This window comes from Etheostoma spectabile, chromosome 15, assembly GCF_008692095.1.
Source record: "Etheostoma spectabile isolate EspeVRDwgs_2016 chromosome 15, UIUC_Espe_1.0, whole genome shotgun sequence".
NCBI lineage: Eukaryota > Metazoa > Chordata > Actinopteri > Perciformes > Percidae > Etheostoma > Etheostoma spectabile.
The window spans coordinates 3,555,213-3,573,927 of NC_045747.1; the positions used below are offsets into that span (position 1 = coordinate 3,555,213).

The 18,715-nt window shown below is 43.1% G+C and overlaps 1 protein-coding gene across 1 annotated transcript in view; it reads right to left on the reverse strand.

Moving 5' to 3' along the window:
- Nucleotides 1–17,372, reverse strand: part of myo15aa (myosin XVAa) — a 45,504-nt gene extending 28,132 nt beyond the window's left edge. The window contains exons 1-11 of the mRNA XM_032537836.1: nucleotides 10,714–17,372; nucleotides 10,396–10,478; nucleotides 9,059–9,122; nucleotides 8,756–8,865; nucleotides 8,294–8,368; nucleotides 5,776–5,866; nucleotides 4,821–4,924; nucleotides 4,372–4,435; nucleotides 4,172–4,285; nucleotides 3,878–4,039; nucleotides 2,773–2,886 (exon numbers count right to left, since the gene is read on the reverse strand). Of these exons, the coding sequence (XP_032393727.1) occupies nucleotides 2,773–2,886; nucleotides 3,878–4,039; nucleotides 4,172–4,285; nucleotides 4,372–4,435; nucleotides 4,821–4,924; nucleotides 5,776–5,866; nucleotides 8,294–8,368; nucleotides 8,756–8,865; nucleotides 9,059–9,122; nucleotides 10,396–10,478; nucleotides 10,714–16,428 (6,696 nt within the window). The 5' untranslated portion in view covers nucleotides 16,429–17,372. The remainder of the gene's footprint in view (nucleotides 1–2,772; nucleotides 2,887–3,877; nucleotides 4,040–4,171; nucleotides 4,286–4,371; nucleotides 4,436–4,820; nucleotides 4,925–5,775; nucleotides 5,867–8,293; nucleotides 8,369–8,755; nucleotides 8,866–9,058; nucleotides 9,123–10,395; nucleotides 10,479–10,713) is intronic.
- Nucleotides 17,373–18,715: the final 1,343 nt, after the last annotated feature.

Genomic DNA, 18,715 nt, shown 5'->3' on the forward strand with positions numbered 1-18,715 from the left:
CTTCTCTTACTTTTGCTCCTAGAGATATCCTCCACATCCTCAAACACTTTTATTTCAAATGTTTTGTCCATTCATGTTTACATTTTAATATTTTAAGCCTCTAGTCAAGAGAGTGCAATCTGGAGTGTGTTTCTAAGTCAAGTGGAAGATCCACTAAAATGTTTAATAACGCCGGGGAGGGCGTACAGTGGAAAACCTCAACACCATGTAGCGTAATGTCGTTGTGTTTGTCTTTAATTTTTGCTAATTCCACCTTCCTTTCTTTATACCTTCCCACCTGTATTTCTTCTACTCTAGTATTCACTGACGTGAGTGTCCGGGATTGTCACGGTCTGATCTTGGCCAAAGGAAATGAGTTGATACTCCTCTCCTGTTACATAGAAACAATAGGAACCGTCTTTGTAATTAGAAATTTGATTATACAGAAGGCTGTTAGTGGAGTGCACAAAAACTTGATCTTCATGGATCTTGATCGACACCATGATCATTTATACTATTAACAAAGTCCTCTGTCATTCTCTTTGTTTCTCTCTCGTCCCCCTCGTTCCTTGACTGAAGCATCACAAGACCGTCAGGACGACTGGAATCGGCTACTTCTTTTAAACCGGACAGCAAAACTGGATGTTTCATCGCTAACCAGAATCTGGAATATAAGAGAATGTGGTTCATACATGCGCTTATGATCCACTAATGCCAACAGGGTAATTCTTGTTTAGATGCATGGAGCTGGTACAAATGTAGTGTTTTTTTGCTTAAGGAAACTATGGCAAATTAGAGACCGGGACTGAATGAGTGTCATTGCTACTGCACTGGTGATTAAGAACCATATAGACAACTAAAGAAGAAGAGATGCAAGGGAGGTTGTAGTTGGATTCGTTGTGTTTCCATTGCTGCTTTATTAGTTTTTTTATAAACGATTTTCTTCATTTGTGCACTAAGGTTTTTTGGATGTGGGAGGGCACTATCTTCAGCTGAAATCCGGAGCAAACCAGACATCTACAAACGCTTTCTTTTTTTAATTTCGGATTGAGAAACTGACTTCGGATGAGATCTGAAAACAATTTGTGAAGACTCGCCTCATACTTATATGTGAACTCAATGGACTTCTGCTCCTGCCTGGTAACACACTAAAGGACTTTAACATGAAGGCAATAAGTATAGGCAATTCCTTTCTTTGCCTTTGCGATGGAGGGAACACCTTTGTTGCTACAAGGAGAAAGACAAATCCTCATTTGGTAATATGAGCCTAATGGTGTCTACAGTAAGCTTCAAATCCTCAAGCAAATAAAAAGTTGCAGTTTTGGACAAAGAAAGCAGGACTCTTATTTAAAAGGGTTATAATGTGAAAGGTCCCATCTCCTCAATCTATTACTATGTACGCTCCACTGCTGAGTGTGGCTATTGATAAAAAATATAGATACCATCCAACATGAGAGACTGCAAAAGAAAAGAGTCCAGAGATGCTTTCACTGCCAGAAGCACTACTCTACAAAAGAACATAGTTCAACAGTAAGTGTGTGAATACTCTTTATGTCTATTCATGTCTGTGTACTGTACAGGATGAGTGTCGGTGTGCCAATATGCTTGTTGTGTGTTGTAGACGTTGTGTGTAGGGTTTAAGAGAAAAGTCCAAATAATCAATGCTGCCATATTTGTTTCAACCATACTGCTCCTTTTACAGAATCAGACAAGACCTGCAAGCGGGTATCAAGCATCTGATGTAACTCAGAACTAAACATGAACTGACTGGTTAGCATTATCTTCAAAGTGTGTGGTATTATATGCAGAATGAAATATGATTATGAAATAATATGAATAGGAATTATGCTAAAGTCATCGGTGCGATGTATTGAATAAAATAAAGGAAATAAAATAAGACAGAAAAGAATTTTATGAATTAAGTCGATGATGAGTGACAGCAATAGCGGATTGTTTAATTTGAAACAATGTATCACGTAATAATAAATTAGACAAATTGAGGAAAATAACTTACACTAACCAATCAGTTAAAAGAAAAGTTCCATTGGTTACAGTTTACAGCTCCTCTGTTGGACTAAAGAGTTAAAGTTGTACACTGTATATTTAAAAATCTAGAAGAATTTAAAAAGTTATGATTTTGACACTTTTTTTTTGAACTTTATTTTGGAATTATTTCAGATGAGCAACAACCTACAATATGTTTTCAATCCCCCATTTCGTTCGCTTCTTACTGAAATGGCAAGTCTGTGGTGGGTTAGATTTTGAAAATATTGAAAATATTGCTTGGTAGTTTCAAAACATACATATGTCTGAAAATATTAAGATGAATTCAATTAATTATATGTAAAGATGAATCTTTTTAAATTTACGCAAGATTGATAATAGGCTTACTGGCCTATAGGTAATGAAGCCATCCATAGATACAGTTAAGCTTAAGGATTCAATGTGCCACATTTTTACCATTAAAACCTGATGTTTAAATATGTCAATATGTCATCAATTATTTGAATAGCTTCGTATTGTATGCACCATAAAAAGGTATTGTATGTCTAATGGCTCTGGGCCACCCCACACGTTTTTGTAGGCCCATTTTAATATGCAACTCAATTTTATACAACATATTTAGTAAGAGGTCCATGCTCTGTCTCCTTTTCAGCTGAGGGGTCCTTGGCCTAAAAAAGGCTGAAGACCCCTGCTCTAACACATCTTAATTTCAAGCAGGCAATGGAGGGATGCCCGTAGGCAGCAAAACGTCAATATATACATGCACATAAAACTCAGTTTGATACTGACTGTGACTTTGTAGGTGATGGCTTTCTGTAGTCCCTCTGGCGAGATCTGCAGCACCTCCGCCACCACTCTGATCTCCTGAGCGCTCACCACTGACGCCACCTCCTGGCCATCGGCCTGCCGTGCAACACAGAAGGAAAAAGACCGAAAAAACACTTGATATGTTGTGTTATAATCATCCTATTCTAGTAACACGTCACCAAGGGCTTTCCTTTTTTCTTTTTTTAAGATTTTTGGGGGCTTTTTAGGCCTTTATTAGATTGATCAGATAGGCAGGAAAGAAGGGGGTAGAGAGAGAGAGAAAGAGAGGATGACATGCAGCATGAATCAAACCTGGGCTGCTGCCAAGAACTCACCAGTGCCTTTTCTTCCTTTGTTGTCATTATTTTTGTTCCATATTAAAGTTAACTTCATCCTCTTTAGCTCATTATATTTCCCTTAACATAATCTGAGTGGCCAAAGTATTCCAAATTTAAACCATGCTGTATAAAACAGTGCTGTTTTAATTACCTGAATTGTTAATCAAGAAATATTAATAACAAAAATAAAAACAAAACCACAGTGGCGTAAGGTAGTTATGACGGTTCGTATGCTAGTCACTGCTACTTTTATGTACAGAATGAAAAGCATTACTTCCCGCTTGGCATGCAGATGCGGTCGGCGTGTCAGTCTTGACTGATTTTGCTCCTAAAAAAGCTACAATATATCGTCCTGTCACATGATTAATAGAGACGTGATATTGGACAACACCAACATACATATAACCAAGCAATCATGCATACCTGCATATGACAAAATACCAAGGAAAATAAGAAACAATTCATTTAATTGAATAGTTTTTTTTTATTGCTATTATTATTTTCATGACTATTTTACCCAAAAAACAAATTAAAAATCAAGACTCTATCTATGACCCCAACTCTGTTTTGCTGGACAAAGATATGACGTAGTCGCCATCGGCAGTACTGTTTAAACTGAAAATATTTAGGTGAATCATTGGTAAAAAAAAATTCAAAAAAAAAATCCATTCTAGGGAAAAGAATCCATTTTTCACCCGCCCCTAATACTCATGCCCCTGTAAAGGAGGGAATATCACCGTAAACACTACCTCATATTTCTGAAAGTAGACGTTGCCCAGGTGCAGTATGGAAGAAAGAACTTTAAAGATAGATGACTGGTCGTCAGGGGTGAAGTGAAGGATCTCCATGGCAGCGAGCAGACGCAGGAAGTCCTCTGCGTCGTTCTTTCCTGTTATCCCACAATCCCCTCCCTTTATGGAGAGAAAGAGAAAAAAGGTCTAAAGAGTTTGGAGTGAAGAGTTCACTTTGTCTGAGAAGCCTTATCGCCACATGACTCCCCATTTCTGAAATTGGGGAGTCATTTGCTGCACTTTGTCTTCTACCTGGTTGAGGTAATAGTAGGTCTCAGCCTCTTGCAGATAAAGAGCCTGCCTCTGCTGCGAGGGAAGACCTGCCAGCATCTCGTAGAAGATATGATAGTTCCTCTCATCTTTGGCCTGTAAGGAAAACACAAATTTAACACTTTCCAATACAGAAAAGTCTAAGATATAAAGTGTCTTGTGTACGCTTCTGCGCATGTCACCTGGAAGACGATACGGGACTTTTCCAGTAGATACTGAGACGTTATGGCACCACTGATCACACCACTGGACAGTAGAGAACAAAGAGCCAACAAAAGAAGAGAAGATACACAAAAAACAAGTGTAGCATTTAATGATAAAAAAAACATTTTCATACAGCAGAACACTGTTAGAAAAGTCTGTAGAAATACAGGCTAATATACTGTCTTACTGCAATATGAATTTTTTTTTGTATTAACAAAAATGTTAGTTAAAGGTCCAGAGGATATAGTGTAAATTTACAGAATTTTCCATTTTGGGATTAACAGGAATATCCGTAAACTTAATAGAAACGGTAATAGTTTTCTGCCAGGACATTATCTGTTTTTCTATGGATTTTGTTCTTACAGTGAAAAACAAAATAGTAAAAAACTTTTTTTTTTAAAGGTGATTAAAAAAGAGACATACTCACTCCTCCAGAAAGACCTCTATGTATTTCCCAAAGCGACTGGAATTATCGTTCCGTACAGTTTTGGCATTTCCAAAAGATTCCAGCAGAGGAGCTGCCTCAAGTATCTGCCAAACATTCAAACACACAGTAAATCGACAGCTTTTATCAGCTTGGCAACAAAACATGTTGCTCTGGGAGCAATTCAGCAGCCAGTTTAACACCATCTGCTAAACAGGCTGCTATTGCTGTAGACTCATCTCTATAAAGTAAGTAAAAGAAAATCTACAGGAAAAACACAACATCTCTAATGGTGGTGATCACACACCACAACAAAACACAGCAACCTGCTATTCTAATGGCCAAATGAGAAGATGAGTTGTAAAATGTAAAGCACAAGTCACGCAGGGAACCCCACTACCTCAATCTGCACCCAAGAAGAGCCAGCAGAGAAACGAAGACATGAAAAAAAGATTATCGTTAGTCATCCTTTAAGACAGGAATGTTTTGTGTGTGTGTGTGTGTGTGTGTGTGTGTGTGTGTGTGTGTGTGTGTGTGTGTGTGTGTGTGTGTGTGTGTGTTGTGCGTGTGCGTGTGCTGTGCTCGTGTTTGAACTTGTTTAACATATTCGTGGGATCCAAAAACCAAGAGTCCAGTATACTTGCGGGGTTCCGACAGCTTTGTGGCCAAAATGTTGGACCCCGGGTTTAAAGCGCTGTTGAGGATTAAGACTTGGTTTTAGGATCAGGGTTAGAATTAGGTTATGGTTAGGGTGAGGGTATGGGTTAAGGTTATGCATTTAGTTGTGATGGTTAAGGTTAGGGTAAGGGGGCTGGGGAATGCATTTTGTCAACAACGTTCCCCACAAGATAGTGCCACAAACCTGCGTTGTGTGTGTGTGTGTGTGTGTTTGTGTGTGTTGTGTGTTGTGGGGTGTGTGTGTGTGTGTGTGTGTGTGTGTGTGTGTGTGTGTGTGTACCTGTTGCGCAAGATTGCATTTGTGATGTATTGCTACTAGGAAGCGAAGGACTAGTTTGGTAGCCTCTGTTTTTCCAGACCCGCTCTCCCCACTGAAACACAATAACACATACTCACTGGACAGAGATAACACCCATCACTACAACTCAGTAGTTGATACATTTAAAAAAAACAAAAGATTCAGACAGTCAGACAGCCCTCTGCTCAAGAGGTCACAGCAATGTTCTGCGTTGTCAAATATGCAAGGCTATTGTGGAAATGAGTACCTAATAAAGTGTACCAGCATTGGAAGGAATAATAAAGTATGACAAATACTGTCAATTTGAAGGATAAACATGGTTTTCTTCCTTCATATCTTGATGTCACTGCCTGCCATCACCTCAGCTAAAAGTTTAGAGAAGCTGATTAAACATAACTGGCCATAGCAAATGAATGGTGCAGAAAATAACATTTGGTAGCTTCAATTTAAAGTTTTAGTGCGTAACATTTTGATATTACTGTAATGAACATCCGTTATATTCAAGCCATTGCCAAATGAGTTGATACAAAGCTAATTCAGCTCCACACAACTCTCTCTGTGTTTCTTCATATGCCTTTGTTTAGAACTTGGTGTCGTCCTCCTTGACCTCCTTGGCTACTAGCAACTGTGTGGAGGAGGAGTGTGGGCGCTTGCACGATTACGGAAGGCTTGTGTCATGTGGATGCAACAACAGTGTTGTCCCCTCATGGGGACGACAGAAACTACGCACTATAGCTTTAAATTGTCAAAAAATAACAACACCAAGAATACAGTGTCCAGTATTGAGAATGTTATATGTCACATGTTGTCCAGGAAAGCCCTTCCTACTGAAAATGCGTTCCCTGCACACTTGGTGCTTTTAAAACCTTTATTGATAAAACGCTATGGATAAACAGCCAGAAGCCAACTCATCGAAATGTTTGATGACATTTCTGATACTTTTACACACTACTGATAAGACAGTAACACTGGCTGTGTGAAATGCAAAACTTCTAATGAATAGAAAACCTTCAAATTATGGTTTATTACAGAAAAGTGTGATTGAATGGTGGGCTAGATTTGGTTGCATACTGGGCTGCAAAAGTGTGATAATTGAATGAATTGGGGGAAGAAAAGTTTTTAAATGCTAAAATTCAGTTATTTTGATGGCAAAGTGGAAGCTCATTAAGAGTGAACATTATCCGCACTTTAAGCACCACTACACCCAGCTTGTATTAATCACTTAGAGCAGCCATTATATGATCCTTCTCACCTCCCTACTGCTGCTTGTAGAGGGTTTGACTTAATTGACTAAGTGATGTGAGACCAAGCTAATCTTGCATTAGGCAGGGCATCAATTCCACTTTTGCGTTGAACCACCTGAAACGCTCTCACACACACACACACACACACACACACACACACACACACACACACACACACACACTCCACCCACACACACACACACCACACACACAAACACACACACACACACTCACTGGGCTTCATCACTGCCAACAGCTTAGCGCTAAATACCCCCATTAAGCAAGCTTGGCCAAAGGGGGGCGGGAGTGTGTGCGTGTGTGTGCGCGCGTGTGTACATCTGCGTGTGTGTGAGCATGTGCTTAGGGACACCGGCACCTTGACCACATTCCAGCATAAGGTTTCAACTCACTGGCTGGTTAGCTAAAAACAGGGCCATTACTGGTCACTGTACACCATACCTCAGCTACCCCTAAACACACACTCAGTGACTCCCACACAAACCACAAACAAAGGGTTTGCACATGTGCACTTGGACACACACACACACACACACCTCTGAAAGACAATCTGCTCCTGGCCTAGACGTGGCTGGCCTTTCCTTACAGGTGTCTCATTCCAAATACGGCTAGAGTTTTCCAGGTATGTGCGAATGTGTGGGCATTTGTATATTTCCTCTAATTGTTTCTAGCCATTTCTGAAAGCACACACCAATGTGCAACTGTGTGTTCATTTTACATGTCTGTGCTTTTACATCTGAGGCAGATGTAAATGGGCTCTAAGTGTATCTGTGTTTTTGTGTGTGGAGATCAGTTTTGACTTGAAGTTAGGTGCCTGTGACAGATAGACAGAGCGCGAGAGGAGTGAGAGATGACTCCGTCTTAAGTTTGCTGGACAGCAAACCACAGACAGACACTCATGAATTTACAAACACTAGTCTAACTGGAGATGGAAACATAACTGTCCAAGAAGCTTAATGGAATATACCAAGGTTAAACTGTTCCAAAACCTTGGAAGGTTACTAATGATGTGCAAAAAACATATCTTGCCGCTGGTTTTTACAAATAAAAAAATCTTTGTATCTATCAAAATTCTGTGGGATTATTAGTAAACTGTATGGAATTACTCAGGCACATCTGATGTGATGACACAAACTCAGTCTTAGTGAATGGAACTCTTATGTATAAATCATATGGCTGTGGACTTGTCTGGTTTACAGGTACATGGAAAGTGATTAAGACTATAGAGAGACTCTTACCTGATTATTATGACCTGGTTGTGTTTGGCATCCATCATTTTGGAATAAGCAGCGTTTGCTATGGCAAACAAATGCCTGAAGGAGAAAGAGTAAGTAGTGAAGAGATGAAAGCAATGAACTCAAACTAAGTCTTTGTATCTGTTTCTCCATACTTATCTTCTGTATTGTTGACCTTCTTTTTTCCCTTTACTAACTTAATTATTTACCTGCAACATACTTTCCTTTACTTAGCCAGCTGCCTCTCAACATTTTATTTTTCTTCCATTGCAATCGACCCAACAAGTTTTGAAAAGCAGGATAATTAGTAATAATATGTAGCAAAAATGAAACCCAATTTCCAAAATGTATCTATTCTGTCGTGTTTTAGCAATATAACGCACTATAACGTAATACTGACAATTACAGCGTTCAGTTTGTTGGTTTTGTGTCTGTCCCCAAAGTGTGAAAGTAAACATGACTTACGGAGGGTACTCTCCGAGAGCACGACCCTTGTACAGCAGCACCATGTCCGTGCCATAGATATTGTACATCTTGTAGGGATTCACAGACAACAGAATACTACCTATGTATGTCTGAAAAAACAAGGAATGGAGAGAGAGAAGAAAAGAAGGACATAATATTCCAAAAAATAAATAGAAACAGAGTCAACATACAAACTCCAATAAACTGATTTGACTTCAGATTTATAGGTTCAAGAATGTTTTAGTAGCACATCGGTTGTATGTAGGTGTTTGTATGTTGTTGTTGTGCTGATCAGATACTTGCATAAATAAGCTCCCTCTCAGATCTTTTCCTCAGGTTCAGCAAAACAGACCCTTCATTCATTTCCCTAGAAAGAAGCAGTAGGACAAAGGGGCTCTTTGATCACTATGTAGGCATGTTCCACAACTGCAATTATTCCCCTTCCAGCTTCTAGGAGTCATACATCATGTCTTTGAAGCTTCAAACCGACTGCATTGCACTGTATAAGCAGTAGGATTCTCATTCTCATTCTCAATACTCGGAGAAAGGCAACCATGACTGCAGTTAATTAATTCAAATCTTGATAAACCAAATAGAATTAATTAATTTGATTGTAGAATAGAATAGAATGCCTTTATTATCATTGTACACATGCGCGATACCTGTGCAACAAGATTGAAGCAATCCCTTTACAGTGTCAATAAGAAATATAAAATGTATAAAAATAGAAGTAGTGCAGAAGAAAAAAAAAGGGGGGGGTACACAGTACCTGAGATGACTATATACAGTACATATATAAAATAGTAAGAAAGATACTGTAAATATGGTTGTATACGCGTTATGAAAATAGTATTACACTGTTATGAAATTGCACAGATTGAGTTATTGGTGTCCCAAAAGTATTAAATATTGCAGTTATGAATTTGCACAGAATTTTTTAGTTTTGTCAAGGGATTAAATATTAAATATTGCACAATAATATAATTAAATGATTAAATGGTTAAATATTAAATATTGCACTGTAATGAAATTGCACAGAATTTCCAGTTTTCAAAGTAATACAAATTTAAATATTGTACATCAATGAAATGAAATTACACAGGATTTCAGTGTCTTAAAGTATTATACATTGCACAGTAGTTGGGAAGAAGAAAGAAAGTCCGGGGGTAGGCTGTGAAGTTAAGTGAAGTGATGGATTTCCTTTAAAGGTGCTCTAAGCGATTTTTTGTTACACACAGCAAACATCTCCTCACTATCTGCTAGCTAAAAATGCGGTCTCTGTAGACAGCCCAGGCTCCACAAAAACGCCAACAAAAAAAATCTGTGCCAACCTGCACCACCAAACATAACAAACAGTCTTCCAGCATTCCAGCCAATAAACGACAAGAAGGATTTGGTGGTGGGGGTTGGGGCGTTAGTGTGCGGAGAGGGAGGAAGAAGGGACGGGAGGAGGAGGTGGCAGGGGCCAGCTAGCCTCGTTTTGTTTGAAAATACTTTGAACGTCAACAAGAAGCAACATCCCCTAACATCACTTAGAGCACCTTTAAATCAGACTTTTCATTTTTACATAGTTTACTGTCAATTTGTAGGTTTCTCTCTGAAAAAGATTTCACTCTGGGGTGTGAGATTTCTCTACTTACTCTAACTGTGTCATATCTTCCACTCCATCTTCCTCTCGTTGCTCCCGGGGAGCCATGGTTGGCAGGCTTCTGATTGAGTACATCTAAATACACGCATACACACTCAGAAATCAGGACATGATGCATGTATGATCAATGGGCTCATGCATTAAACACTCACATGGAAAAGTACACTAATGTGCCAGGCGTTCACCCTAACATTACACCTGCAACTAAAAGATTACACCACAAACACAAAGACTTAGTATATATCAGTACAGTACTCAACGTTAGCGATTGTGTCTACTTATAGTGTGAGTCATGTTTCAAAGCTTTTACCTTGTCAAACCAGTGGCCCTGGGGTTCCCCCTCCCTGCTGAGATCCCACTCCCCTGGTTCATTCCCCATGTGTCTCTGTACCGTCAGGCTTTGGGGGTCCAGCAGCTCCCCGTCTCTATACATGGACCACTTATTGAGATTCTGAACTGTGCCGTGAGGTAGAACCCTCTCTGCACCCCACACATCCATGTCTTGTGGCGGACCTAAGCCTTCACCTCCAGGGCCCTGTGCCCAGTGCTGTTCGTGGCCAGATCCCTGGACCTGGGGGGACACTACAGCATATGAGGGTAGGCGGAAAGAGGCTCCCCGGAGGTGAGTGTTCTGCAGGGCACCAGAGAGATTAAGTGAGCGAGGTTCTGGGGTGCTAGGTGCACCAAGCCGTGTCATGATATTGCCATCAGGGAGACGGTAATTTGCCCCACGAAGGTTTGGGTTCTTTGACAAAGCATTAGACAAGTCAAGTGTTCGAGGTGCTGTAGTGGGCTGAGAGCGAGACATCAGAGTTCCGTCAGGCAGACGGTAAGTGGCAGAGCGGAGGTTCGGGTTGCGGAGAGCATTGGAGAGGTCAAGGGATCGTGGCTCAGATGTATCAGCAGAACTAGGCTGCCTCAGAAGTGATGTGCTTGGGAGTCTGTAGGAGGCACCTCGGAGGTTGGTGTTTAACATTGCACCAGAAAGGTTAGGACCAGAGGAGGCAGAGGTGGATGCTTGGGTTTGGTTCCGTGAAAACAATGATGATCCATCTGGAAGTTGAAACTTTGCCTTACGCAGGTTAGCATTCATCAGGGCACTTGATAGCCCCGGTGATGATACTGCGCTCACAACATTCTGTGTCTCCTCTACCGGATTTGTTAGAATTGAACCATCTGGTAATTGATAAGAGGCCTTACGAATATTAGTATTGAGAAGCGCTGAGGACAGCATAGAAGATGAAGGGGTTACATGCTCAGGGGCTGGCTCGTTTCTTGTAACCAAAGTTCCATCTGGTAGCCTATATGTGGCTCTACGTACATTGGGGTTTAACAGTGCAGAGGAAAGCATAGGTGAGGAAAGGGAGTGTACAGGTGTGGGTTCTGTCCTGGTTACAAGAGTGCCATCAGGCAAACGATATGTGGCCTGTTGCAAACTGGGATTGAGCAAGGCAGAGGACAGCATAGAGGCTGAGAGGGGCAATGGACTTTGGGAAGGCTCAGCAGGTTCCGTTCTGGTGACCAATGAGCCATCAGGTAATCGATAGGTGGCCTGACGTAGGCTAGGGTTCTGAAGGGCATTGGAGAGCACAGAGGGAGATAGCTTCCCACCACCAACTGGAGACTGAACAGGTCTCCCAGACATTGCCAAAGTGCCACCTGGAAGTCTCAACATGGATCCCTGAATTTGAGAGGTCCGCAGTCCACCAGAGAGAAATGAAGAGGTACCTCTTACAGTAACTTGTTGGGGTGTGGTGGGAGGAGAGGCGGGAAAGGCAGGGGATAAGTGTCGCTGAAGGGGTGAGACAAAGGAAGCATTACGTAGCTGGGAGGTAAGCATAGCAGAAGACAAGTGTGGGGAGGAGGGTACAGAGGGAACAAAAGAGGCTGCTGCCTGTGGGGGTGAGAGGACAGTTGTATAGACATTGGCATTGCGTTGTAGAGGAGATGAGTAGGAGGCGCTGCGCAGGTGGGAGTTCTGCGTCAAAGCATTAGATAGACCAGGAATGGCATATGGGCTTCCTTCCTGGCTCAAATGAACATCAGCTGATACATCCTCCTGGCCACCAGGTAAGGGGGAAGAGCTTCTCTGTAAAGTAGTTGTGTAGCTGGCATTCTGCAGATAAGGGTTCTGGAGCGCACGCCCTAGATAAGGTGATGAGGGTGAAGATTGAGGGGGGTTTTGGGGGTTGACTTCATACTGTGTTTGGGGGGAATAGGGTCTCTGTAAAGGAGAGGAGTAAGCAGTGTTGGAGTAAGGGATGGAGGAGGGAAGAGGAGAAGGAAGAAAGGAAGCACCTACCCCCTGATGGGTTGGTAAAGCATTTGTAAGCATTGGGGATGGGCCCGGCTCCATCATTGTGTAGTCATACTGGGTAACGGTTTGTGATGGTTGGATAGTACCAGGAAGACTGGGGTGATACACTGGAGGTTGAAAAGATGATGGCCCTGGACTCTGGGGACTCATAGCCCTGTGGGGAAAGGGAGACGATGGTTGAGACATACGGTGCATGGGAGAGGCTGAACGGGAAGGCAGAGGAGATGTACGTGGCAGTGGTTGTGGAGACGAAGGTCTGCTTTGCAGCCTATGTACTGATGGCTGGGGAGAACGAGGACGACTATGTTTCAAAGAAGGCTGTGGAGAGACCGGAGGCACTGGAGGTGGAGCTCTGAATGACTGCTTAGATTGACGAGAAGGTTGGTTTCTGGCCATACGGACAAGCGGCTGCCCCCTACCTACAGGTCTGTGAAAGCCTCTTTGGGGAGTACCAATTCGCTTTGACTCCCTTAACCCTGTAGGTCGGGAGCCCGCCCTGGCTAACATGGGAGTTCCAGCTACACCCCCTAACTGTCCTGAGGGAGGGACTGGGCCACTATGGATAGAGGACCTGAATGGGGCTACATGCTGAGTGACAGGGGGTCCATGTCTACTGCTTCTCTGGGAGAAGGAATTAGCTGGGTAGGGTTTCACGGCCCCCATGGGCACAGGATTTCGGCCTCCAGCACCACCTCTCAGCCTGCGAATAGAGGACCGGATGGGGAGGGGGCGACTGGTGATCCGTGATGGGGAAGGAGAGGGAGGACGATGGGGGGAAGTAGGGCGGAAGGTTTGGGGGGGGGACTGAGATCTCTCAGGTAGAGGCGGGCTCTGTCTTTGTGGGGATGATAGGGGAGGAGAAGGGGAATGCCTCAACTTGGATGTTTGTTTTCTACCTTTAAACAAATGTGGTCTGGTAGGTGGCAAAGGCGCAGCAGGAGGGGGTTGCTGAATGAAAGACAGTCTCGGGGAAGGTGGTGGGCTTGCTCGTTTCCTTAGTGATCCCCGGGGTGACGCTAGGGGGCTAGAAAAGGGGGATTGGGGTCGGACAGTTGATGATGCCCTGCGGAACCCAGCTCGCCCCATTCCTCTTGACAGGGATGGCTGAGCTCTAACTGACATCCCTCTCCTCTGGTGTGATGAAGAAGCAGGTGGGCTTGGTGAAGCCTGCATTTGGCCGGCCATTGAGGCTCGGTGAGTGAGTCCTCTCCTATGTAAGCGAGGGGAGAGATGGGGGTCTTGCTGGATGCCTGTTTGGATGTCCATGTGATGTGTCGAGAAGTGGGGTGTGGGAGGTGCCATTGCTCTAAATGATCCTGGCCTATGTGACAGCTGTGGAGATGGAAGGGGACTCATTCGTCGCATTGGCCTAGGGGAGGCCACTGGTGAATGCAGTGTAGAATGCATCAGTGGAGGCATTGGTGGATGTATTTGTGTGACCATTGGTGACATTTGCCCCATCTGGAACATTTGTGAGTCTTGGGGGAGGGATGGTTGGTACACTTGGGAGGCCAACTGATGTGGTAGGGGGGATGGCGACATGTGACTGAGAGAAACAGAGAAAGGAGGGTGAGTAGGCTGAGAGAGATGGAAGTGCTCCTGTTGATGACTCATAGCTGTTGGCGTCTGGGCTTGTCTGTGAAGAATGGGGGTTTGTTGTTTGTTCACAACAGTGGGGTAGTGAAACTGTGCAGGAAAGTATGTGGGAAGGGGCTGCTCATATTGTATATCTGACATCATTTCCAGATTGTTGAGGTCAAGAGCTGGGGAAGGAGGGGGAAACATTGGGGAGGAGAGATGAGAAGGAAGAGGAGGAGGAGGAGGAGGAGGTGGCAGGGTTTCTACCTCAATTCTGTCTTTTCCAAATAGCCTAACCTGGGGCCTGGGGACCCTGAACTGCTCTGCTGAAAATGACTCAGCAAGAGGGTAAGACAGCTGCTCCTGTCCATATAGCTGTCCTGTCTCCGCTGGATCCAGCCCGGCTTCCATATAGAAAGGTTGCTGATAGGGGTTATACACACCAGCAGGCTCTGTATATCCCAGCATTGGGTCATTATATAGGCCGGAAACAACATCATAACCACCGGTCATCATGACATATGGGTCTGACATCCCATAGTTATAACCCATATTGTGGTCAAAGTAATCTCCGTACAGCTCAGGGTCATGTGGGTCATAGAAATCATCCATGACATTACCATAGTAACCATATGGCTCTGGCTCCACTACATACAGCATTCCATCTTCACCATAGTAATACTCCGTCTCTTCATCGCCATAGTAATCTTCATACTCATCATAGCCATAAGGGTAGTAATCCACATTGTCCTCGTAGTACAATTCATCATCATAATAAAAGTTGCCTTCATCATCATAGTAACCATATTCATCTTCCCACTCATCATCATCATAGTAATCTAGGTCATCTCCATAAGGGTCATATGGGTCGTAGGTCATAGATTGCCTCAGGTAGCCATTAGGTCTCGTCCTGTCGTGGTAATCTTCCTCATTTCCATACTCATCATCATACTCATAGCCCTCATTGTAATAATGAGTCTGTCTCCCTCTAGTGTCTCTGTTAGCAAATGACAGACTCTTCCGTCCATGTCTTCCTGCTCGTCCCCCTAGTCGACCTTGGCCCTTAGCAGTCAGGAACCTCCCTGTCAACCAGTTAGATACTGCAGCCATCCTTCCTAAAATCCGGCCTTTAGACTGAAACCCTGATCCTGCTTTCTTTTTCCCAAACATGCCTTTGAATTTTCCTCCCAGTCCCTTTGCCTCTGACGCCATTTTCCCCTGGGCCCCTAAGCCAGATAAATTTAATGTCTTCTTAGGTGGTGTGGTTTCTTTTGGAGCATCATTCTTTTTATTAAACAAGCTGAAGCCTGACAGACCAGGCTTTTTATCAGCGGAAGATGATTTATCCCCAAACCCAGCAAAAAGCTTGCTGGTTCCCAGTAGTGGTTTAACACCAGCAGGTGGCTTCTTTTTCTTGGAGAGTCGTAGGAAGAGACGGGAGGTACTCTTGAGGTTCCTCTTTGGTTTTGGTATCTCTGCCTGCTGTTTAGAGGGCATTTTAAAAGGAGAGGACTTTCCTGTAAGGCCTGTCAAGGCTTTGGAGGCTCCTTTGAGGTTGGAACTGACATCTGGTTTCTTTTGTGCTTTTGCTGCACTTGCACCCTTCTTCTGTCCCTCTGAAGCAAAGCCCATCATGGCCCGTGAGGCTCCTTTGATGTTGACATCACTCATCTTCTTCAGGTTTATTGCTCCCATGCCTTTATTCATCTTTGCCTTCCCTGTCTTTTCCTCCTCCTCCTCATCATCATCAGACGGAGGTAAGTGTTTAGGAGGCTTAAATCCCTTTACAGCAATGGCCTTGGAGGCACCTTTCAGAGCTGCTTTCCCTTTCCCTTTCCCTTTATCCTTCGCCGTAACTACCTCTTTCTCACTGTCATCACTATTTTCTTCCTCAGTCTTCATCTCCTCTTCTTCTTCCTCTGACCCCTCCTCTGACTCGCTGACAGGTTTCTTTCCCTTTCCCTTTTTTCCATCATCCTTCCCTTTCCCCTTAGCTGGTGGCTCCTCTGCTTTCTTTCCCCCTTTATTGTCATCTTTCCCTCCCTTCTTATCAACCTTTCCTCCCTTCTTTGGCTCCTCTGACTTGCCTTTCTTGGCAGCTGATTTTGCATCACCTTTTTTAGGTGGCATGATGTCTTCTAAATCATATCATTCTGAACAACTAGAGAAAGAACATGTTTCCGAAATGTGCGTAAGCAGGTCAACATAAATGTCAATGTCGATGTACTCTTGAGAAGAAAAATCCAAATAGTAGCAACATCCTCTCATTCCCAATTTATTTTTACATCTTGTCTCCTTTTTTCTCCATCTCTCTTTGTGACACCCCAGAAACCCCAGCACAATGAGTCCAAAGTCAGTTCACACACAGACAAACCACAGTGCTTCAAAACGCGATCTAGTAATGGAATCTCAGCCATCAGTGCTCGCTCAAATTACAGTACGTCTTCAATCCTCAGCAAAAATGTTGTTGTCTCTATGTAAATAAAGAGATACAGAAACCTGCCTTGGAGTGTTAAATCAAAAACACTGACTTTAAAATGTTACATATGAGAAAGATTAATCTCACTGGTAACAGTCTCTTTCAGTTTTACCCACTTGTTGCCTCTGGGTCAATAAGTTCCACTGAAGTCCATCCAGCATAGCAAAACTGCTTGTACATTTCTGTTCTTGTTCCCCTTTACAGGCTTGTAAGTAACTTCCCAGGGTCACACAATGAATAAAACACACTGTTATCCCAATGACAGGGTCTGTGTAGTCCTTTGTGTGTCTCCCATTGTTATTGCGTCCTGTGAGTCCAGCAGTGAATCCTCATCTTGGCCGCCGCATCAACTTTGGCAGGACGTCCCCACAGCAAGGAGAGACGATGTGTGTGCATCTGTGTGAGTCTCGGCCTTCAGGGGTGCCCTCCTCTTTGTCTGAGAGCAAATGTGTATGCGCTCTGTATCCTCCCACATCCACGTCAGCTTACCTTTGTGACCTCCTGCAACCTTCTGCATCTTTCTCTCTTATTGGGGCTTCATCCATCCCCTGTTCGCATCAACTTGAGGCCTACCCATATTCTCAGCTCATCCGCATGCACAAATGAGTATGCTTATTGTATGATTGTGCCAGAGTGTATCCCTATGATATAGTTGCAAAGGGCACCTTAATGCACCAAATACACTGCCTCGGGGTAACCTTATCTGCAGGCTCGCTCCTGTATGAATAATGCAGGCAGGCTGAGCTGTTGCTAAACTGTGTCTGAGAGGCAAAGCCACATAAAGCCAAAACACACACACACACACACACCAGCGGTAGCAGCATGGACCACAGCTGAGAGTGATGCATGCTAAAAATGTCCACACAAGCATTCAATAGTTTGCACACACCAACCATACATATGGGCATGTTTCATGAGGGAAGATACAACGTAGGACACTTTCAACTTTACAAGGGTTAGTCAAATAAAGCAAAGGATTAATAAAAATTAATAATTATTCAGTGTAGTACCCCAGCCAACTGAACTCATTGGAAGAAAACTACCCCTCACAGTCTAATTTAGAGCTTAAAAAACAAACTGCCATGATCCTCTGAATAATTGGTCTTTGGTGAATTAATATCTATGATGTCTATCGGAAATTTTAAAGGACAATCAAACACATAAATGTTTGATTCGTCTCCTCATCACTGTAGCAGACACTTACATGCAGATTTTCCCTGTCGGTAGAGTAGCAAGGTTTAACATCTACAAGATGTGGAATGTGATGGCATTACCTAAACTGCAGATGTTGAGTCACTGAGGACGGTCTGATGTTAGTAAGTTCAATGATGATCTGATGTTAATTCATTGATGACGGGCTGATATTCCAGGAGGTCATCTCAGTGGCAGATATTAATGTTTAATGGCTGCCCTGTGTTCTGCCTACGCAGCATAGATAAAACATTCATCGCAGAGAGCTCTAAATATATCACAAAAGGTCAACCCCGCACTGGCCAGATCCCCAACCAATATATTATACATAAGGGCAAGTGTCAGGGGTTAAGAGCCATACACCAGAGAGCACACAGAGGATATAATAGAGAAATGGCAAAAGCAAGAAAAGCAAACCTACAGAAAGTTACAATACAATAGTTAATACAGACGTTTATCTATGGAAATAATAAATTATTTATTTTGACGTTACAGAAAAAAGGAGAAAGATCTTCATCACTTATGTCAATTACAGCTAACAGGTCCCACTCTAACTTTGGTTTTCGCCAGCGGGAGTTGGAAGCACTAATAGTCTTGACCTGAGATAGGATCTGAGCAGAAATCTGTATCACGTATCCCCAGGTGTAACCATGACAAACCTCTAAACTGCCCGCAGGCTGCACAGCAATAACAACAACAGCAGCGGTTGGTATTGTCTAACTGTAGACGGAATTGTGGGGGGGGGGG